Raw genomic sequence first — 23,341 nt, forward strand, 5'->3', positions numbered from 1 at the left:
AGGTGTGGCCAGTCCAGAGAAAGTGTGTCATTGTGGAATGGACTTTGAGGTCTCATATATGTGCTCAAGTCTGCCCAGTGTGGAATTGGACCCTTCTGGCTGCTTTCAGATCAAGAACTCTTGGCTCCTCCAGCACCAAGTCTGCCTGCATGAGACCATGCTTCCCACCATGGTGATCATGGGTTGAACTTCTGAAACTGTAAACCAGCCACAATTAAATGTTTGCATTTATAAGACTAGCCATGGTCATAGTGACCCTTTACAGCAATGAAACCCTGATTAAGACATACTTTTGTAGGTAACCCAGTCACAAAAGAACACTCATGGTATGTACTCACTTTTAAATGGATACGAGCCCCAAAAGCTCGGAATGCCCAAAAAACCATCCACAGAACTTAGGAAGCTCAAAGAGAAGGAAGGTGGATGCCTCAGTGTTTCTTAGAAGGAAGAACAAAACGTTCATGGTAGAAAATAAAGGAACAAATAGAGGAGCAGGAATTGTAGAAAAGATCATCCAGAGACTGCCTCACCTGGGGATCCACCCCATATGAACTCAATAAACCCAAACACTACTGCTGATGCCAAGTAGTGCTTACTGGCAGGAGTCTGACATGGATGCCTCCTTAGAGGCTCTGCCAGAGTCATACTGATACAGAGGAGGATGCTCGCAGCTAACCATCAGAGTGAACAGGAGGACCACAATGAAGGAGCTAGAGAAAGAACTGAAGGAGCTGAAAGGATCTGCAACCCCATGGGAAGAACAAAATTATCAACTATCCAAACCCACCACAGCTCCCCGGGACTAAAACACCAATCAGTGAGTTCACATGCAAAGACCCATGGCCCCAGGGGCATATGCAGCAGAGGATGGCATTTTCTGGCATCAATGGGAGGAGAGGCCTTTGGTCCAGTGAAGGCTGGTTTTCCCAGTGTAGGGGAATGCCAAGGTGCTGAGGTGGGAGAGGGTGGTTGGGAGAGGGAGCACTTTCTTGGAGGTAATGGGAGGGGGAGGGGGGGATGGGATTGTGGGAAAGGGATAACATCTGAAATGTAAATGCAGAGAATATCCAATAAAATTTTTAGGGGAGAAAAAATACTTTTGTACGTGGGTTTTGTTTTTAGATTAAATTTTATTTTCTGTGTATGTGCCTGAGCGCATGCAGGCCTCCAAGGGGGTCTTCAGGGAACAATGCATCCCTAGATCTGGAGTACAGGCAGTTGTAGGTCCCTATATGGGGACTGGGATGAAACTTGGCCTGGCTCCAGTGACTTCACCATGGGATGTAGATGAAAACATTGTCAAAGTAGCCCGGGTCTTGGTCTCATAGCAAGCCTCCTGCCTTGGCCTCCTCAACAGTGCGATAACGGGTGTGTGCTGCCACAGCTGGCTTCACTGTGACTTTCCAAATAAGATCATACTCTGGCAGACCCATAAGCTAGTTACCAATTTTGGGAAACTTGATAGTGATCCAAGTCTTCACATCTGAACCCAGTTCCAGCAGTCAAGTCTGAGAGGCCTCCGTTGCTTTCCCTTGGCTTGTAGGTCATAAAATATCCAGTATTGCGGGTTGTTGATAAAACCTGGAGCCTTCTACAGCTATCCCCCCTCTGGCAGTTCCACCATTTAACAGGACTTTCCCTTTTAGGTTGGGTCTGGAGCCCACGTGTCTGTCAACGGTTTCTGAGCCCTGGTCTGGATGGGAGACGCTGTCCCGGCAACACCCGGGGAAATGCTGAGTGTCTGCCTGCTCTTCTCTGCTGATACTCATGGCTCCCACCTGGCTGAAAGGTTGCCCTAGCTCTCGACGGCAACTATCAAGTCAATGGGAAAGGAAGTCCTTATCTTGAAGAATCTTTCTGTTTATCCATTCATCTGATTGCTTAACTTTTGTCGACTGGTCAATTTGTGTGTGTTTGTTATGGTTTTGATATACACAGGGTCTTACTATGTAGCCCTGGCTGTCCTGAAACTTGCTAAATAGACCAGGCTGGCCTTGAACACACAGAGATCCTCCTGCCTCTGACTCCTGAGTGCTGGGATTAAAGACACGTGGCACCATACCCAGTAACTTGGTTTCTTGAGGCAGGGTCTCACTCCATAGCCATGCTAGCCCCAGACTGATAGTAACTGTCATGCCTCAGTCTCCTGGGCACTGGGATTACAGGTATGTGCCACCATGCCTAGTTGTCTCTAGTGGTCCTTGTCACAGCTCTTTCAGGAATCTACCCTGGTTATGACAGGTTGACTCAGGTTCACGGAATGAATGAACTCGCTCAACTTTTTGTTTCTTTTCCAGAGAAATCTCAACCACAGAAGGAACCACCCCAGCAGATGTGATGGCCACGAGCTAAGGTCGGTGCACTGGCGCAGGGGCAGGGGCAGACTTTCTGTCTTGGGTTGGCAAATCCTCAGGGGTGGGGCACAACTTTTGTGCTTGAACCTTAGAGGTGCCTTTACCTCACAGCTCAGCTGCTCCTGGACCTAGTGGAAAGGGTCATTTGGTGACCTGTGCAAACCAGAAGCCTTCACCTAGGAGGCCTTCAGTCTAGGAGCAAGCCGAGGCCTGCTCACCGGTGTGTCTTCAAGTGTCTCCCATTCTGTCTGCACCCTCCTGACAGCAAATCCAGGTCTGTGCACCTGCTCTGGAGGCTCTCATACCCACTTGTTCACCTCAGGACCACCCCCTCACCCCTAGACCATCCGCCTCTCACCTATCGGTTGTCTCCTCTCATCTCTAGATCACTCCCTCTCACTTCAGGACATCCCCTTCACCTATGGACTGTCCCTTTCATCTCTGGACGATCTTCTCTCACCTTTAGTCTATTCCCCATCCTTCTGGTTCTTTCCCTTCGCCTCCAGGACATTCCTTTTTCTCTTCAGGACCAACCTCCTCACCGCTAGATCGCCTCCTCACCTGTGGAACCTCTTCACTTGCAGACTGTTCACCTGTGGATTGTTCCCCTCACTTTTGCGCCATCTCCCTCACCTGTGGACATCCCCTAGGTGGCTGAGCATCCACATAGGAATCAGCTGGTTGGTTGGCTGATGTCCGGGCGGGGCACACCGGACCCAGGCTATAGACCTCCGCTCCGCCCCAGCACACCTACTACGCGCCTCCCGCGGCCCCGCCCCACTCCGCCTCCCAGTTCCTCCGCCAATAAGCGCGCGGCACCGCATCCGGGGACCCGCGCGGCTACCGCCTCCCGCGCGCACGCTCGGCCATGGCGGAGGTGAGTGAGCGGCTGGGTAGCGGCCCCTCCCACACGCTGCCCCGGGTCGACCTGGTCCGCCCCGTGCCCTCCCAGTTGCAGCGCCTCGAGCCTCCCCATTATTCCCGGGCGGAGCATGAGCCCTGCGGGCGCCAGGCGACCCCCTCTCCATCTCAGCTACGGTGCGCATGCGCGGGCGGCGGGGGGAGGGGCGCGAGGCGCGGGCGGCCGGGTGCGGGGCCGAGACCCGGGGCCGCGCGGCGGGAGGGCGCCGCGGACGGGGTAGGTGTGCGGCGCTGGCGTCTGGGACGGCGGCGCGGGGACCGTCTCCCGGAGCGCTGGGGATGAGCAGGGCGCGGAGTCGGCGGCGCTCTGCGAGCGGAAAGTTTCGCGCGTGGAGTTCGTCTAGCTGTGGGAGCGAGAGCGCGGGCCTCCCCGCGGGTGCGGGGCTGCGGCGCTCAGCCCGGAGCTGACCTGCACCTCCGGGTGCGGCTGCTGAACTCCGGGACCAGCCCTCATCGACGCGCTGCGAATTCCCCACTCCGGTTCTGAAACTCAGCACGGTGCGCGAGTGGGGCAGCTTGGGCAGCAACAGGCCCGCGCGTGGGCCACAGGGCCGGGCTCCGGGGACCCCGTTGGACAATTCTGGCTGGTTGACTCAAGAGTGCTCTTAGGGGCTTAGTTCCTTCTTTAGGGGGCCTTTGGGGTACCAGACCTTCCGAAGACAGAACCGATAACCCCCTTTGGGGCATGGTGGCCAAGTGGGTGTTCTTGGGCTGCTCTGTCCTGTGTGCCAGGGGTGGTGGAGACTCCCCAGTCTGCGCTTATGTGCACTCCTGGAGTCTAGGATTTGGAAGGGATCTGCCTCAGTTTCCTCATCTCAAGTGGCAACCCGGTGGTGCCTTCCCATAACCGAGAGGATGTTTTGCCTCATCCATGTTTTTAACTCATAAAAGTGGCTACGGTTATCTAGAAGTCGTCAGTGTCAGCTACTTGGTTAGTGTGTGTCTCAGTGGAGATAGAACCCAAAAACTGCCGTGTCTTTGAGCTGCTGGCTTGTCCCGTTCTTAGTTTAAGCCACACCTCTTCGCTGTGCCTGTCTAGTACTTGGAATTACTATAGAATTGCCTTTCAGTTGTCCCAGCTCATCTGGTTCCTAGGATGTCACCTCTGACCCCAGCTGCCCAGCCCCCACCTTGTTTTCTTCATTCCTGTGCCTTGGTTTAGCTCCCTTGTCCCCTGTCATAGCTCCATGTGGGTGGAGACAGGCTGAACCCGTCTCTCGGGATGTCCTAGCTGCCACAGTGCAGGGGCGAGGCTGGGACACCAAGGGCACGGGGCCCTTGCCTGGGTGTGAAGTGGATCATTTCTCTCAAGAATCTTTTTTAACTCCTTAGCATTCACTTGGTCTGGCTTCTAGTAATTCTTGGGGTTCACTTGGCTCTTTGCGGGTTGTGGTTTGTAGATAACTGCACTTGGAGTTAATGCTGAGGCCTCTACCCCTTTGGAGGTCTCTGTGTGGCTTGGGCTTCCTCACAGCATGGAGTCTGCTTCAAAAGATGCTAGGTGGGATCGTGGGATGCAACTTCCAGAGCGAGTACCTTTCCTTCTTCCATAGTCTCAGCCTGCCTAGATCCGTGTCCTGTTGTCACCTGGATCAAGTGATGTGCCTGGTTGTCCAGTGACCATGATGGTATCTATGCCTTTGGTCAGTCCCCTTGAGGGTCACCTGGAGATGAACTTGGCCCAGTTGGCAAGGAGCAGGCTGCATGGTCCCCAGGTTGGCTGTGTCTCCTGTTCTGTTCTCAGGCCCTTTCTGCCTGAGCCCCTGCTTGGGCCCACCCACTGAGGATGCCTGAGCCCTGCCTAAAGCAGGACATTATTCCCATTCCGTCTGGATAGTGAGACTGTGGGACTGTTGCTAGCCTGACATGCAACTGTGGTGTCCTGCCTCTTAGGGTTTCTGACATCAGGGACAGAGCCAGTTCCTGGGCCGAGCCCACAGCCACCTAGAGGGAGCTATACAGGACTAGGCACAGTTCCAAGGACATCGGGGCTTCCTCCCTGTGGCTTCACATTATTAGCCTGCAGGGCAGGTTCCAAGATTTGGACACCTTCCCTTACTACACCAGGTACAGAGTGTAAGGTGCCAGACGCCTGGGCGAATGACCCTACAGCTGTTCCAGATGGGCCCCCTCATCATCATCATCATTGGCTTTCTTAGTCCTCTGCTCCCACGTGGGGGGTGGCACCCTCAAAAGCCTGTTGGGTTGTGGTCACTAGAACCTTGGGGATCTCCTGGAACATCTTTCCAGGAGGAGGCAGCCCTGTGCCTCCCACCACTCCCTTGCTGCATGGTGCAGTGCTCAGTAGAGGGACCTGGCTGGGGAGCTTTTGGGGTGATTTCTGGTGTTGCTTGAGTATGAAACTTGACCTCTTTGGGCTTTAGTATTGTTTCTCTTTTGGGGTGGCTGAGGGCCTCACCTCTGGCCTCTGAGGACTCAGTGCTACAGTGTTCTAAGTTTTAAACTTTTAACATTTTAACTTTTGAAAATTACACACACACACACACACACACACACACACACACACACACCTACCTTTATTTTTGTGTCTGAGTGTTTGCCAGCAGAGGGCGCAGAATCTCCTGAATCAGGAGTTGCATGGCTGCGAGCTGACATGCAGGTGCTGGGAATTGAACTCCGTTCTCTTAACCACTGAGCCATCTCTCTAGCCTGTATTCTTTTCTCTCTCTCTCTCTGTTTTTGCAGCTGCTTTGCTGAGTTCCACCCTGTGCTGTCTCCCTTTCAGTGTGTAAACTTGAGTGGCTTTGGTATTTCTGGACTTGTGTGACTGCCTGTACACTCAGTGTGAGAGTGTCCTCACCTCTGCGGGAAGCTGTGTGTCCACTTCCAGCACTAATCCCGGACAGGCCCACTTCTGTCTCTGGGTTCACCTGTGTGGGGTGTTTCCTAGTGTTGCTTGCAGGGCCTGCCTCGTTTAGGTGGTGCAAGTGAGAACCTCACTCCGCTTGCTGTTTGTGTGATAACTGTGGCCTTGCTCTGTTTGGTTCACCTGGTCTTCAGCAGGTGGCTGTGTTCCTCTCACTTCGGACTGAGGCGTCGCCTACGGACCATGCACTCTGTTCTGATAGGAGCTCTGCATCTCCTCACCATGCTTGTCTTTGGAGAGATGTGTTCAGGGTTTGTGATGTTTGCAAGCTGGACTTTGCTCTTTGCTCCATGAGTGGTCTCTGCACACACCATTGCTTCCCAGATGTGTGCTTTGCTGATGTTTCCTCCCCAGTCCATGGGTTCTGGCTCATGCAGTGTTGATGTATTTGTTTGGTCACATGTATTAGACTTGTGTGTCCAAGCCGTCGGGGAGTTTGTCTCTGAGGTTCAGGTTTTGTGTCTCGGGCCTGTGCCTTGTCTGTGGGCTCACACCACAGTGCTGAGACATCTGCGACTGGCCATTTCTGAAAGCAGGAATAGCTTGTTTCAGGATGGTTGTTGCTCTTCTGGGTCCCTTGAGTTTCCATGTGTGCTCTGTGGAATTGGCCTGTCAGTTTCTGCAATCCAGGTGGTGTTGGCTAGGCCACCTCAGAGGCTCTCCATCTTCCAGTGTGAGGACCTTGGCCTAGAACATGACTTTCCTTTCTCTGGTACCAGTATTTTCTTGGTCAACATGGGTGTATTATTCTTAGGGAGCATGTGCTGCGTACGTCCTGGCTACTGTAAGAGGGACTGTTTCCTTAATTTAGGGGTTGTCCATTGCTGGAGTGTGGAAACATGGGAACGGGATGGCATTCAGCCCTGCTGCAGCGACCTGGCCAGTGTTGATGGACTTGGGGAGTACACAGATGTGTAGGGGTGTGTCCAGGCCCCTCCCCAGCATCCTTTGGTGCTGCCACTACCCCAACGTTTCTGGGCTACAGTGGGACCTGCTCAGTTTCTATCTAGAACTGTCCTCTCCCATCCGCTGGAACCTCGGGTCCAGCTCCACTCACTGCTTTGTTCTAGCATTTTCTGTTAAGAGGGTTACAAGTGTATCTTTCTGTGTTTGTATCTGTCACCAAGCCTTGTGTTTTCAAGGTCCCTTCGCCCTGCAGCTGTGATTGGACAGTCCCCAGGCTGCTTCCCCTAGAGTCCTCAAGGTTACCCAGTGGATGGGCTCTACCCGAGCCTCGGTAGTTGTGTGAGGTCTGCCTTTCTTCCATTGCAGGCCTCCTCTCTGGAGAGGCAGAGTCCTTGTGTGGCCTCCTGCCTTGTACACAGCCTGTGTCCTCGGGAGCCCAGCTTGCAGACCACAGCAGGTACCACCCCCTCTGTCCCAGAGCTCCACAGGCAGAACTCTTATTATGCAGGACCAAGACTGAGCAGGCCTGGGTCCATGAAGGTCCAGTGTCCCCTGTCATTTGGAGGTGTTCACAATGGTCAGAGCACTCCCTATCCTTGGAGCCAAGGGATAATGGTTAGCTAACCATCAATGACCAAGGAGGGCCCTCCTTGACTTGGCTGCTTTCCTGGTGGCTTTAAGGTGTCTAGTAGTCTTATGGTCACCTGCTGTGGGCCCAAGGAGGCTTCGGCCCCCATAAACATCACATGGATGTGGACCAATAGATAGCAGCACTCGGTGTTGCCTGTATGCCTCGTGTATATTGGGAGCCGAGGCTGAGGCTATGGGGCCAGACCCCTCCATGGTTTTCCACTGTCACCTGAAACCTTTCGTCTTCTAGGCTTAATGTCCTTCTAGACCCATCTGCTCCTGCTCAGTCCCTGTGCCCTCCAGACCTATTCCCATTCAGATCCCATACCTTGCCTACCTGCTGAATTCTTTTACAGTGGTATCCATGGGCTCTGCCGACCATCAGTTCAACCTCGCTGAGCTCCTGACACAGAACTACAGCCTCCAAGAAGGGTGTGCTGAGGCTCCGCAGTGTCCCGACAAGCCAGAGGAAGAGCTGGACAAAGACTTTATTGACCAGGTATGGGGACTCGCCAGACTGTGTCTAGTTGCACTTCTTGGGCTCCATGTGGTCCAGCCCCATGCACATGGTTTACATTGTGCTGTGCTGGCCCAGCCTCAGAGCCTGCTCTGTTCCTCAGAGCTTTGGCGATGCTGTGTGTGGCTCTGTAGTGCTCACCTCCTCTGTGGTCCTGATGCAGTGTACAGTCCCATGGGGACCTGGGAAGAACCATAGGCTTCATCCTCTGATGGGCCCTGTACTCCTTCCCAGAACAGTGACATGCCCCTGGATGAGCTGCTAGCACTGTATGGGTACGAGTCGTCAGACCCCATCTCTGAGCAGGAGAGTGAGGGCGGGGACACGGCGCCAACCCTCCCGGACATGACCTTGGACAAGGTGAGTGGGAGTCTCCCTGAAAGGGCTCGGGGAAGCACCTGGCTATCCTGAGTGGGAATCGAGTGGGAGGGATGCCAGGCCCAGAATGGGGCACTGCTTGGTCAGCGTGTGTGAGGTCCTCACTGGCATGACCATGGGCAATCCTGCCTTGGGTTGGCCTGATGACACCCATTCTGCTTTGGTTGGTGGACGCCATCCTGGGGAACTGTGGCTGGGAAAGGAGCTGGAGCCCCAGAGGGCAGGCAGAGTCGGCCGTCTCTGTCCCGTCCACTCTGGCAGCTTGGCCTTCTGTATTGGTGTTGGGCGTTGGTGAGCAGTTACCTCGTTTACTGTCCTGTTCAAAGGAGCAGATAGCCAAGGACTTGCTTTCTGGGGAAGAAGAGGAAGAAACACAGTCCTCCGCTGATGACCTCACCCCATCTGTCACCTCCCATGAGACCTCGGACCTCTTTCATAACCAGAGTGGGTGTAGGTGTCACTGGCCCTTCCTCCGTCATGGCTGTTTGTCACATAGGCACATACACATGGACTGGGCTTGGGGGCTTTGCAGGGACATGCCACAGTGGCATGGTGTGGGGTTGGGGTCCTGGCCTGTAAGCTGTCAGAAAGCGGGTTTGGATTGAGGGAGACAGGAGTGGGTCTTTGCCTTAGCAGTTCAAGGATGGTGGCTTCAGACTGTCAGGTGCCCTCTGGGCCTGTCAGCTTCTAGCAGTTGGGTAGTCATGGTGCGGGATGGGGGCTGCAAGATGAGCTGCCATCAGGGGCCAGCCGCACCCTAGTGGGTGCCCCTCACTGCCTCTCTGCCCACAGCCCGGTTCTTGGCTGGTGATAACGGCCCAAGCTCCTCAGCCTCCTCCGACACCGAAGAGGACACGCTTCCTGCCAACAAGTGCAAGAAGGTGTGGGGCTCTGTGGTTTCTCCTCCATCACCCCATGCTTGCAGGACCCCATGGACTTTGAGGCCTGTCTCAGAGACAGGAGGGGCCCCTGGCTTCAGCGGTGGGTGGGCCCCACTGTATGTGTGGACCTGGGCTGCGATTCTGCTGCTGTGGGGATGACTGAGCTGTGATATGGCCGACTGTCCTGCATTGGTGTGCAGCGCTAGGCATCAGGGTGTCCTGTCTCATGCACACAGTATGGAAGTGGACATTGGCAGGCAGACCCACAGCTCTCTGTGACAACCTCTGCTTGAAGCCCATGGTGCCCCTTGGGTCCCAGCTTCCTGTCTGCTGGTCACTTCTTGACCTTGGCTTTGTCTCTGCAGGAGATCATGGTGGGGCCTCAATTCCAAGCTGACCTTAACATCCTGCACTTGAACCGACATTGTGACAAGAGTAAGTGTTTCAGGAGACCTAGTGGGGTTCTGTCCAGGGGCGTCTTAGAAAAAAGCTCCTGCTTTCTGCCTGTGGGTGGAGTTCACCATCCTTAGTCCAGCTCTAGGGTGCCAGCCCTTGTCCAGACCATAGTTCCCACCCCTACCGCCCTCTGCCTGCCCTGGAGACCATATAGTTGCTGCTCCTGAGTCCCCTAATTGTTCCTTGATCTGGGAGGTCACTTCCTGATAGGACTTTTGCCCGGAGCAGGGCCAGGACCGCCACGCCACGGAGCACTTCCTGCTGTGCTCAGCAGCTGGGGCTGAATGCTGGGACGTGGGCTGTGCAGGGTGTGCCTAGCTACAGCTCAGGGACACCCAGGGTACACTACACAGCACCTACATGTAGCCCACTGTGTCCTTGAGCCCACACCTGGTGGGCCTTCTGTGGCACAGAGTGCGTGCTGCCAGGTATTCCTTAGTTGCACATTCATCTGGTGTCACATCGTCCCTAGTTGGCTGGAGAGTTCTCCAATGTCAGGCATTGCAGTTGCTGCCCGTCTTGTCGGCACCCCGCTCTAGGAGTTATTTGTGTGATTGGGACACAGCCCTGGGCCGCCTCTGTTCCTGGTAGTTCCCAGCTTGTAGCTCACCTTCCTTCCTGATGTCAGCATGGCCTGTGTGTACAGTGCCTAGCCACTGCTTTGAGGCTAGTTGTGTATGTTATATGTCATTTGCTTCTTTCTTTACAATTTTTACACACACACTGTCTACACTTTATGTGTGTATGCATGTGTATGCATGCATTCACATGTGGGGGCCAGAGGACAACCTGCAGGATTGTTCTCCGTCCCGTGTGGGTTCCAGGGTAAGGTGTAGATTGTCGGCCTTGGTGGCGAGAACCTTCACCTGCTGAGCTGTCTCGTTTCTTTTTCTTGTCTCACTGTACTTGGGGCCATTTCAGGGTGACCATGGAGACTTGTCACTTACGCCATTCTCAGAGACAGTGCTGACGCCTCGGCAGAGGAAGAGCCCCTCTGTCCAGCTGCCAACCTCAGTTAGCACAGAATAAGCTGTCGGATGCCCAGTGTGTGCTCTGGATCAGGCCGGTGTGGTGAAAAACGAGCTTGCTGTGCTTTCACGTGTGTGTGTGTGTGTGTGTGTGTGTGTGTGTGTGTGTGTGTGATGGAGGCTTGGCTCCTTCCTCTGATAGCTGCTGTGCCTATTCTATGGCACTTTTTGCTGTTTGTAGTAGCCTCTGAGCTGTGGAGCTGGAGTGTCGTCCACACAGGCTCCATGGATTCGGGTAGAGCAGTGTTCTGAAGGGTCCGACCAGCAGCAGTGGATTAGCTCCTGCTGGTTGCTGCTGTGACCAAATGCCTGGGAGACGTTACTCTGGACTGTGTGTGAGTGCGCACGTGGAAAAGAAGTCTGTTTTTAGATGGTTGATTCTTAGTTGCTGGGCTCCATGTGCCCAGGCAGAAGAAGAATATGGCATGAGGAGCCTCTGGTAGCAGGGGTTGCCTCATGGCGCCCAGGTATAACCTTCACAGGCACGCCCCAAAGACCTGTGTATAATTTGCTGTGTAGCTGGTGACCCAGCACAAGGCACATCATTGTGTCTGAGGAGACCTGCCATAGTGAGTCCCAGCTACATGCTCAGCTGTGGGCTCTAGGCACACACAGCCAGGCTCTAATGGAGGCAATGCTTATGGGTGGATTGAAGTGGGAGGAATGAGGGTCCGGGAGCCCAGGTGTGTGGTGGGCAGCAGAGGGTGATCACTGTCTGTGTGTGCAGTCTCTAGTGTCTTTCTCTCCCATGCCGTCTTGCACATGTGTGTGCTTATGAGGCGGTGGCCTACAGTCCGTCTTTTGTTCTTTGTCGGTGTTAACACCAGGGTTATCCTGCCCTGTGGAAGTGTTGAAGTTGCCTTTCTTCGGAGTGAGGCAGATTCTGAGTGGCTTCTAACACACTGATTGTGTTAGAAGGTTTTCAGCAAGGCCAAGTGGGTCTGTGGTTCACTTTTGGTTTTACTTGTTTTGATTTTTGGCATAAGTTTTCTCTTTATAGCCCTTGCTGTCCTGGGACACTGTGTCCAGGCTGACCTGGAACTCGGTTCACCTCTCCTCCTGAGTGCTGGATTACAGATGTGCTCACCACTGCTGTTTGTGTTGAATCTGAAGTGCCAGATTCAACTAAGGATTCAGACTGGTCTGTGTCCAGTGTCTTGTTTGTGTCATTTTCACTGTTGAAACAGGGTCTCTTGTAGTTTAGACTGGCCTAGAACATTCTGTGTTGAGACTGGCCCTCAGCTGATCCTCTGGCCAGTGCCCTCAAGTGTTGGCATCATAGGCGGGTACTCTGGGCATGCTCTGTTGTTTTGTCCTTTGTTCCTGCCCTTGTCTGGTGTGGACTGGAGTTCTGTGTGCAGATGGCCACACTGAGTGGCACCATCTCTGATGTGTCCTCTGTGTTTTTGATACCCTAAGAGGATGTACACCTCCTCTAGAGTCTCCTGTGACCTGCTAGTAGGTTCATTCCACTGGCTTCACAGCCCCACTGTTGTCCGCACACCGCATCCTGACTCCTGAGTGTCCGTAGCCGGCTGTGTCCACAGGTGATGCTGAGCTACAAGTGTCTGCAGTTGGTGCTAAGGTGCCTGTCCTGCTTCCACTGTGGGTGGCCACTGCCACTCCTGACTCTCGGCCTCTCTCCACAGTCTATGAAAATGAAGACCAGCTGCTGTGGAGCCCCACCGTGCTCCCAGAGCGGGAGGTGGAGGAGTTCCTGTACAGGGCAGTGAAACGGAGGTGGCAGGAGATGGCTGGCCCCCAGATCCCAGAGGGGGAGGTGGTGAAGGACAGTGAGCAGGTAGGGGCCACACACTGGGCAGCAGCCAGGCAGCCAGGGGCTGGTCAGACAATGTGGCCAGAGGGATGGAGCTCACATTGAACCCTCTTGTGAGGGACAGTGGTGTTGGCGCTCCATGTCATTCCTGACAGCTGTCACGGCCGAGGTGCTGCAAACACCATTGTAGCCGTGGGAGCTATGCTGTGGGTACAGCATGTGGCCCTAGGGCTGTGGTGTAGGTATGCTCTGTGCCAGCCTTGGTAGACTGGTGGGAAAAGTCAACCACTCTCTGCCCCAGGCGCTGTATGAGCTCGTGAAGTGTAATTTCAATGTGGAGGAGGCCCTGCGCAGGCTGAGGTTCAACGTAAAGGTGATCAGAGGTGAGCTACAGCCCTGGGCTCCCCTCCTGTCTCTGCTGCCCCTGAACTGGCTAAGCAATCCCCTCTGTTTGCAGATGGGCTCTGTGCCTGGAGTGAGGAGGAGTGCAGGAACTTTGAACATGGCTTCCGTGTTCATGGGAAGAATTTCCATCTGATTCAGGCCAACAAGGTGGGTGAGGCATCCTCTCGTCCCTCCACACCTGCCCTGCCTGTGCATGGCTCCCTCTGGTCTTGACCGTATTCATCAGATGCCTTTACCACCAACAGAGAGCGCAGGCTCCTGCGCCTGAGCTGGCTCCTTCCCACCCCACCCCACCCCTTCCTTGGCCCTGTGACCTTTGAGTCCTCAGTGGATCTTGCTGGCTCAGTGCTCCACTCTGGAGATAAGGACTGCCTGAGCCATTCTTCCCTTCACAGACCCAAGTCCCCTATCACTCTGTGCTGGCCTAGCTCTTTGTCCTTCCCCTCTTCCTTGTTGGTTGTCAGGCTTTGTCAAAGCTGGTAAGCCCAGCCCTGCTTCTAGCCTTGAACCTGGGGACCCTTTCACTCTGGGGTATTGTCATTTGTGAGTGAGTTCTGGACCTGGGATGTCACTGGGATGTCACTTGATCTGACTGTGCCTACAGGTAGCCAGATACAGCACTCAGCCATGAACTGTCAAAGCAGGAGGGCCTCTGTGAATCCAGGGCCTTGGTACAGCCTGGCTGGGCTCCTCTGAAGATGGACTGCACTTGTTTAGGGTGATTGAGAGGCATGAAGGGCCTGTGGCCTGGCCCCTGGGAAGGGCGGGTTTGCAGACACTGGGTATCTACAAAGTGCTTTGTCCTGTCAGGTGTGGCTCTGAGTCAGGGCATCTTGTCGGAGGGCCCGTGTACATGTTGGCGGGACACTACTGGGGACATTGAAGTTAAGCGTGCCTAAGGTTTTAGTTTGGCATAGTTCTGGATTGCAGATGTGTGAGGAGGCATCCTGAGGGAAGGAGCTGATGGCCATGCAATGATTTCCATCTGTGTCCTGTCTGTCACTTCCCTGTGTCCTGTTTGTCACTCACTTGTGTCCTGTCCGTCACTCACCTGAGTCCTATCTGTCACTTCCTGTTATTCACCTGTGTCCTGTTTGTCACTTTCTGTCACTCACCTGTGTCCTGTCTGTCACTTCCCTGTCACTCACCTGTGTCCTGTCTTGTCACTTCCTTGTCACTCACCTGTGTCCTGTCTTGTCACTTCCCTGTCACTCACCTGTGTCCTGTCACTTCCCTGTCACTCACCTGTGTCCTGTCACTTCCCTGTCACTCACCTGTGTCCTGTCCGTCACTCACCTGTGTCCTGTCCATCACTCACCTGTGTCCTGTCCATCACTCACCTGTGTCCTGTCTGTCACTTCTCTGTCACTCACTTGTGTCTGGTCATTCACCTGTGTCCTGTCACTCACCTGTCACTCACCTGTGTCCTGTCCATCACTCACCTGTCACTCACATATATCCTGTCACTCACCTGTGTCCTGTCTGTCACTCACCTGCGTCCTGTCACTCACCTGTCACTCACCTGTGTCCTGTCCATCACTCACCTGTCACTCACATATATCCTGTCACTCACCTGTGTCCTGCCTGTCACTTCCCTGTCGCTCACCTGTGTCCCATCTGTCACTTTCCTGTCGCTCACCTGTGTCCCGCCTGTCACTTCCCTGTTACTCACCTGTGTCCTGTCTGTTGCTCACCTGTGTCCCATCTGTCACTTCCCTGTCGCTCACCTGTGTCCTGTCTGTCACTTCCCTGTCACTCACCTGTGTCCTGTCTGTTGCTCACCTGTGTCCTGTCTGTCACTTCCCTGTCGCTCACCTGTGTCCTGTCTGTCACTCACATATATCCTGTCACTCACCTGTGTCCTGTCTGTCACTCACCTGTGTCCCGTCTGTCACTTCCCTGTCACTCACCTGTGTCCTGTCTCAGTGCTTTGGTGTCACCATGCTGAAATACTGGAGTAGAGTTGCTTTGAGGAGATGATGTGGTTTGGAAGGCAGCCCCTCTGTTGACAGGAAGGCCTGGTGAACATAGTAACTGCTTATGTCAGTCCCAGCCACCCAGCGGAGATGTAGAGGCTCGATTGCTTTTTGCTTTTTCTCTCTTTATTTACTCAAGACCCTATCTATAGGGTGGTGCTCCCTATGCAGGGTGTTTTCTGTATGCCATGTAAGTTTCTGGAGACTCCCACAAGCCAAGCTGTGTCTCTTAGCTGACTGCATGATTTACTGTCACAGCACATCTCTCGTGACACAGCCGACCCCACCTTTCACTTGTCTGGTTCCTCCCTTCCTCCTGGATGAGAATCGTCCAGTTTATTGTAACGCAGCGCACCTGTCCCTGCACCGAAGCCTCTTCTGAGACTTGCTGCAAAGTTTAAATATAAGTTACAGGCTAGAGAGAAGGGAGCCATGACTCCGTGATAAGAGCAGTAACTGCCCTTGCAGAGGGCCCCGATTTGATTCCTAGCACTGTCTGGTGCTTCACCGTGACTGCAACTTTAGTACCAGGAGATCAGAACCCTCTTCTGACTTCCAGGTGCAACAGTCACACACGTGGTGCACACACATAATGCATGAATGCAAATATTCATACACAGAAAGTAAATTACCAGGGATGGTGGTACACATGGGATTAAAGACATTCGAGGCCAGCCTGGTCTACAGAGTGACTTCTAGGACAGCTAGAACACACAGAGAAACCATGCCTCAAAAAACAATCAACAAACAAAACTCAAAACCAAAAAAAAAAAAAAAACCCCAAAACAAAAAACAACAAAACCTAAACAGAAGAACCCAGAGCAAACTGTGAGTTCCATTTTCTCTAGTGGCGCTCAATGTGCATTGCTGTTCTGTTTGCACAGCACAGGAAGGGCCAGGCCACAGCACTGCTGAGGCACCGCACGCACAGCAAACCATGTGCCCTTGCTCACGACGGACTGCTCATGGTGGATTTATCTGGGCTCCAGTGGCCCAAGGCAGCCCTGTCACTATAGCTGAGTTGCCCACAGCACATGTAGCCTCTTGGGACCAGCTCCACTCCATGCTTGCAGCTTTCCTTGGCAGATGTCCTGTGGTTCGGGCACCTTCAGCATCCTGGTATCTGGGAATTTGGGCTTCACCATCAATACTCTCCAAGGTGGCGGCTCAGGGTCTCCTGGCCCCAGTGGCTTTCCAGAATGTTGTTGCAAGCCTCCATGCACTTACATTTCGTGTCTGCAAAGCCAGCGCCACGTGTCTGGTGCCTAGTTTTTTTGCCAGCTTAGCATGTGGCGTCTGCACCTTGGGGAGTCACTTTCCTGGGGCACTTGTTTTGAGGGACCTCAGTTCAGTGTTTTAAGTAAATTTGGGTTTTTACAGTTGGGACCGTGCTGGGCTCTGCGCCTTCTGCTCTGCGGAGCTCGGAGTCAGTGCTTGAAGCTGCATTTGGAGCACATGTGCAGCTGGGATCTTGCTTGAAGTCTGTCTCCTACTGAACCTTACATTTCTTTCCTGTTCTCTCTCACTGCTGATCAACAGTGTCAGGGTACAGTGAATATTTCCCACAGAGAAGCTCAGCCTGTTACTTTCTTTTTCTTTTTTGAAACAGTTTCTTGTGAGAATTCGGGAATTTTGGTTTCTTTAAAAATTAGAAATATAAGAATATATATATATTTTAATCTCAGGTGTGGGATATGGGGTTGCTTTAGACCCAAAGCAGCTGACTATGTTGCCTGGTGTGTACTAGAAAAGGCATGGTTTTGCCAGCTGCAGATAGGTTTTTGCAATTGTGTGTGGAGTTTGGAATTCTGGGAACTTTAGTAAGGGATATAAAAGCTAGGACCTTGAGAGATAGGTTGGTGGTCATTCACAAGGCTCGGCTGCAGTTTGTTAGTTGTGCTCAAAAGAGAAGTAAGAAAGAAATTAGATTTAGGGATCTTCCCCTCCTCTCTCTCCGTCCCTTCCCCCCTCTATCCCTATCCTTCTTTCTCTCCTATCTAGTGATAAGGAGTGAATTGGGGGTTGGGGAGATAAAGGGTGGGAAAAAGAACTTCCAGAGTAGCAAAGACCAGCGATAGTTTTTCTGTAGCTCTAGCTGGAACTCACTCTGTAGACCAGGCTTGAACTGACTGACCTGCCTTCACCTCCAGAGTGCTGGGATTAAAGGCATGCTCTGCTATGCCCAGCTCTGTCTGTTACTTTTGAGTTTGACTCCACTGCAGTGTTCAGGAATCAGAGACGAGACAGCTAGAGTTTTTGCCAAAGGTAACAAACAGTGATCTTAGACCGGCCTTGTTCCCTTTGGGCAGATCATGGCTTCCACTGTGCACATTTCTCTCTACATTCCGCTCTTCTGGATTCCCACCAGAGAGGCCATGAAACTTTCACAGTACTCCCAGACACTTGTGGACACACAGTCTGGTCTGTCCACACAGTGGTGGTGTGGACACCTCCTTTCTGTACCAGTTTTCTGTATTAGTCACTTGTTGCTATGACCAAACCTCTGGCCACAAACATCTTAAGGGCATCTGTTAATGGTTGTGATTTGAGGACATAGTCATCCTGGTGATTGGGGGATATCAGGTGGCTGGTCACACTACCTCAGGGAGGTAGATACGGGTGCTCGGCTGGCTTCTTGTTTCATCCTGGACTCCACCCATATGCAGAGTGGGCTTTCTTCATGCACATCCTGGAAACACCGTTGTAAAGATACCCGGCCTGTGTCTCAGGTTGTTGAGAGTGCAGTGCCTGTCCTGTCTGCCTGCCTGGAGAAGCACAGATGTCCTGCTGCATGGGTCTGAGGTGCAGGAGGCAGGCACTCATGGTGCCAGTTGATGGGGCACTGGTGGGGACTAGAGGCAGTAGGTGAGATCTCCTGGGGTCCTAGGGGAAGCCTTTTCTGTTGCCTTGTGGCCTGCAGTGAGGCCCAAAGCATGCCTATGGTTCACACAGGTACGCACGCGGTCAGTGGGCGAGTGTGTGGAGTATTATTACCTGTGGAAGAAGTCTGAGCGCTATGAGTACTTTGCCCAGCAGACGAGGCTGGGCCGGAGGAAGTTCGTCTCCTCTGGAACCACGTGCGTGCTCATTCTAGCCATCTGGCCGGGGTGGGTGTGGTGGGGTGTGAGGTAGCCCCTCCTGGTGGGGTCCTCCTTCCTTGGCTTCCTTCTCGTCATAGCTCTCTTTCCACAGGGATACTGAACAGGACCTGGATGGTCTTGACTCTGATGGCCATGCCCGGCTGCAATCTGAGGCAGGGGTGCCTGTGGGTGAGTTGACATGCGGTGGGGCTGTGGGTGAGAACAGGGAGCCCAAGGCCTTCGGCAGATCTCAAAGTGAGCAGTGAGTGGGCTTGCTTAGTCCCTGTTTACCCTGTGTCTGGGAGGGGACATGAATAAGGAAGGCTGCAGCTCCTGTGAAGTCTGCTTCTTGGCAGAGGCTTCATTTCAGTGGTCCCCGTGTTGTGTCTATGGGCTATCCAGTGTCACCATTTCCAGTAGAGCCCCAATGCTCTCTCCTCCTGGGCCTTTGATTCCTGTTTCTAATGTGGTGGACATGGCCTGCTCCTGACCTCATAGTCTATGGCTAGACCCATTGGCGTGGCTGACTTCTTGTAAGGAGGCCTCGCGCTAGTGAGATCTGAGAGGAGTGTGTGGGGCTGTGGGAGGAGCTGAGCCTCTTCTCAGGCCGTCCTCACTGTTCTCCCTTCAGAGCCTCTGAGTGTGGACATTGAAGCTGGTGGCCGTGCTCAGCCTGGAGTGGGCTCAGATGACCCGTCCACAGAACCAGGACCATGTCCATTCCAGCAGCTGGATGAGCCCCCTGCTGTGCCCACTAGCCCGGCCACCTCAGCTCAACTCCCACCGGCTGCTGCTGCTCCAGAGCCAGGCACCAGCCCCAGGCTGGCTGTAGATCTTGCCCTATCTGAGGAACTGCCCCTTTCGTCTAGCCCTGTGGCTCTGAGCGAGGACAATGCAGAGCCCATGGCTCCAGCGCAGGTGGCCTTGTCGGTCACTGAATTTGGACTCATTGGTATTGGGGATGTGAATCCCTTCCTGACTGGTCACCCAGCATGCCCAGCCTCCACGCTACACGCGGAGCCCTTGTCACAGTGAGTGTCACTCTTAGTGCCTGCTGTGGGCTGTGGCAACACCTTTACCTCCTCTTCAGCTTTAGTTTTCTCCTGTGCAGTAAGTTTTCATTGTTTGTGGTCCATAATGCTGCAGCTGGGCACAGGCACCAGGCTTCTCTCTGCCCTGTCTATTCAGGCAGAAACCAGGGCTGTGTTTTGGGTGGGGGCAGTGGGTCGGGAGGGGCGAGGCCTGGGTTACTTGGTCACTGACCTTTGCTTATGGTTTCCCGTAGGTGCAATGTGATGACCTGTTGATCCCTGGTCATCAGTGGATGCGTGTGCTCAGAATGGACATGGCGGCACAGCCAGGCCTGCGAGTTAGTCTTCCTGACCCCCTTCCCATGCAGGCCTGTGTGATGCCTTCTCTGCTTCAGACATGATGGGTTCAGTGAAGTGACCAGGGCCACACAGACCCCAGACCTCAGCACCCAGCACCGCCACAGCCCCAGGCTGCCACCATGTCATGAAGTCAGCCTGGCAGCTGGGCTCGAAGAGGGCCCGTCCTAACAGCCACTGGCCCCTCAGCCAGCAGAGGCCGGGCAGGTGGTGCTGCCTGGGGCTTTGGGCAGGACTCATCCCGCACCAGCAGCCTCTGCCCAGGCACCCTCTACAGGCCAGCTCTTTCCCCACCACAGCGGGGTTGTGGCCTCCAGCCTTTGCTCAGCGTGGGACTTAGGGGCACAGAGCCATATACCTCGCCCTGTGGCTGCCCTTTCTCTTCACTTCAGGAAAAGCCGCACTTTATACCCCAACTGCCTCCTGCCTGCACTCCCCACTGTGCTGTGGTGGGGCCTCAGCATCCCAGGCGCGTGAGGAGCAGATGGTCTGCTCCCTTCCTGCGTCTCCTGGGGCGACTCGGGCACAGCTCTGGAAGCACCACCCTACTACCCACCTGCCCTGTGGGTCTCATTTCTTTGGAGGCTCCTAGCAGGGTGGCTGGGTCCATCTTGTCCTCGGCCTCCCTCGATTTATTTATGTTGGTGTTTACAATTTGGAGTGGGGTCCCTGGGCAGGCAGCTCCGCCCGGTGTTGGCAGAGCGGTGCTGTTTGAGCCTGTGCGGCTGGACTTGACCGTCCCTCGCCCCACCGAGGACACTGTGATGCGAGACTGCCTTTGCCCAATGCTATTTTATTTATTAAACTTGATTTGAAGCCCAGGGTGTCTCATGGATTCTAGAGGCTGAAGAGCCTAGATTGCCTTTGTCACCCTTTGGGGACTTTGGGCACGAGCCTGACAACACAGCAGGATACAGCTTGAGACTCGTGAGGGCAGTGGGTCACACAGGACCCCCCTGCATGGGGCACATGCGAGTCCTGAGAGCGGTGAATGAGCACGAAGTGTCCCGTCTGCTTTGCCTGGAGCCGTTAACGGGGACACTAGGGCACACAGCCCTGGTGGTTGGCAGAGGTGTTCTGGCAAGGCCAGCGCTGGCTGGGGTTAGGGAAGTTGGGGAAGGTACTGTGTGTGGTCACCATTGGAAGCTTGTACCTGGCATCACTTCCTTGGGTACTGCAGACTTGTTGGGCAGGGACAGGGGACTCTGAGGTGATTGTGGCCCAGTCATTGGAGCTCAGTACAGAGGAAGGAAGGTAAGTCAGAGATGAGGGACAGTGTTGGAGAGCCCCGTGTTATAGGGAGGCTTTTGTGTAGGACAGTGGTTCTGTTCCCATCCACCTCTGTTCAGATGGTTCCTGTTGACCAGGCACTGAGATAAGGGGGTCTTACAGTTCAGGCCCATCCCTGGGCCTGAATCTTTTTTTTTTCCTACTAAAACTACATGATGTGTCTGCTGTCTCTGTTTTTTTGTAGTTATTACTGGTTTTTGTTGTTGGTTGTTTATGTGGTTTTCTGCTTTGTTTTCAGACAGGGTCTTGCTACATAGCCTAAGGTGCCTTACACTCTTCTCTGTAGACTAGGCTGGTCTGGAACCTGCCATTCTTCCTAGAATGTGGTCTCCACCCCCAGTGCCATGAAGGAATCCTAAGGCCTTGCACATGACGGACAAGTCCTCTCCCACGGACATTCCCAGCCCTGCCTTTTCTTTTTTAAATATTACTTGAGTATATATGTATCACTGGGTGCATGCATGTCATGGGAGGTAAAGTGCAGTAAAGGAGACATTCTCTTCTTACATCTCTTGGGTCCCAGAGATAAAACTCAGGTTGTCAGCCTTGACAGGATACAAGCTGCTGCACCATCTCTCCGGCCCTGTTTGTATAACCCAGGCTGGCCTTGAGTTTCTGGTACTGTTTCCTGACTACTGGGATTATAGGCCCGAACAGCCATGCACAGCATACCTGTGTATCTTAGACAGGCTACCTGATTGCAGATTTGGGTCACAGAAGGCTGTGTTCACATTCTTGTCCCCTTAGCTCACTTCCTGCTGAGGGAGCTTTGCTTCCTGTCTCACTGTCTGAGGATGTGAGTCTTGATGTGGCTGGGTTGAGTAGGCAGCCTTGAGGCTGGTGTTTCTGCCGTGCCTAGTTTGTGGCTGGCAGCCTTGTGGTCTTTCCCATGGTCCTACCAACATATCCTTGGGTGAGAGTTTTTTGGGACTCCTGGCCATAGTGAGACAGGGTTTTCTGAGTGTGTAGGGACAGTTGGGAGGAATGAGCTCTGCTTGATTCTGGGGAACGTAGGCCCATCTATACAATACTTCCAGGCTAAGAGGTTTGGGGGTCCAGAGAAGTCTCGGGTAGGGAGCCTAGGAGTGTTCCTGGCTTCTTACATAATGTGTTTTGGGGGACTTGATGTGGGCTGGAATTAGGAGCCACCCTGGAGTCTGCATTGTGCTGGTGATTTCTGTGTTAGCCATCTGCATCTGTGTGTCTGCTATGCACTGGACACTGAACACTTGGGGACAGAGCTGGGCTGGCAGTCCTTGTCATCTGCAGCTAGGGCAGATGCCAGGCCACCCTCATGAATTTCACTTGCTCACAGGTTGTTCTTACCAGTGCTGCCCCTACTTTCCAGCCCAGAGTTGCATGATGTCTCCATGTAGACTGCAGGCTGGGAAAGCCCTCAGGATCAGGAAGAGGGCATTTGTGAACATGTGTGGGAGTCTGTGCTGAACTGAGCAAGTGGATGCTGGATTGAAGGGACTTAGGTGAGGCTTGAGCCTTGGAGTAGGGAGAAAGCCGCCTAGAGCTGGAGGGCCTGGACCTGCCACTCCTCTGAGTTGTCTTCCTGGCTTAGTCAGAGCTCTGGGGTATGATGGGCCCAGGCTTGACTCCACTGTTCAGACTTCTGCTCACCTTTTCTCAGTGGTCCTTAGTCTATAGCTCCTTGATGGGGTCACCAGGTAACACGCAGGGAACTTTGGCAGACAAGCTGTTTAACGTTAACTACACTGTGCTCCAGACTACCCAGAATGATGTATAGCCTCTCGTTAAAGCTGCTGGTTTCCAGACCCTTTAGGCCTTTTTGTTTGATCCAGCAGCTCTACCCTGGTCAGTTGCTGAGGTCTGCAGCATTGTCTGGGTCCAGGCCTTGAGGCTGGCAGGATGCATTTGAGGAATGGTGACTTGGGAGGATGCACAGAGCCTCAGTATAGTTATGTCCATAGTCAAACTTGTACGGGAGAGCCTCCAGACTGAGGTCAGGGTCACCACTGCGGTGAGAACCACTCCCTGCCCCTGTGGAGATTTGACCTTCAGAAAGACTCATATCAGGAAGGAAGAGCTATGACAATGGGATCACTAAGGTGTGTCTACCTCAGGTGCCAGAGGGTTCAGTCCCTCATCTATCCTGGAGTCTGCTTTGGAGCCCCTCCCTCTGTATAGTGCTTCTGTTTTCTGTTATGCACTGGGTCCTGAGCAGCTGCAGAGGAGGAGGTTGCCATGCTTGAGAAAGAGATGTGTGGGGACCAAAGTGAATACTTGCACATTGTCTACTGCTTCTAGTACACCTTGTCCCGGTGAGCCATCTCTGGTCCCTGTGCAGGGGATGCGTGCTGTTTTGTGCTGTGTGTGTGTGCGTACACACACTGACGGTGTGTGTGCATTGTCCAGCCAGAGACAGGCAGGCCTCAGCCTCGGTTTCAGCTTGAGTCTGCAGGAGGGACCTGGAGGGACACCAGAAGTTCTTAGCTGT

At 53.7% G+C, this 23,341-nt stretch overlaps 1 protein-coding gene across 2 annotated transcripts; it reads left to right on the top strand.

Moving 5' to 3' along the window:
* Positions 1 to 3,480: 3,480 nt before the first annotated feature.
* Positions 3,481 to 20,361, top strand: MIER2 (MIER family member 2). Of its 2 annotated transcripts, none has more exons than XM_080935052.1 (14): positions 3,481 to 3,773; positions 7,435 to 7,525; positions 8,055 to 8,197; positions 8,450 to 8,575; positions 8,920 to 9,043; positions 9,386 to 9,474; positions 9,840 to 9,909; positions 12,608 to 12,759; positions 13,037 to 13,118; positions 13,193 to 13,287; positions 18,069 to 18,193; positions 18,309 to 18,385; positions 18,828 to 19,227; positions 19,482 to 20,361. In XM_080935052.1, the coding sequence occupies exons 3-14, from the start codon at positions 8,063 to 8,065 to the stop codon at positions 19,501 to 19,503; spliced, it is 1,497 nt and encodes a 498-aa protein (XP_080791178.1). In that variant the 5' UTR covers positions 3,481 to 3,773; positions 7,435 to 7,525; positions 8,055 to 8,062; the 3' UTR covers positions 19,504 to 20,361. The 2 variants fall into 2 exon arrangements, with proteins under 2 accessions (XP_080791178.1, XP_080791179.1); XM_080935053.1 differs by having other exon boundaries at positions 8,926 to 9,043.
* Positions 20,362 to 23,341: the final 2,980 nt, after the last annotated feature.

This window comes from Micromys minutus (genome assembly GCF_963924665.1).
Source record: "Micromys minutus genome assembly, chromosome: 22".
NCBI classification, from domain to species: domain Eukaryota; kingdom Metazoa; phylum Chordata; class Mammalia; order Rodentia; family Muridae; genus Micromys; species Micromys minutus.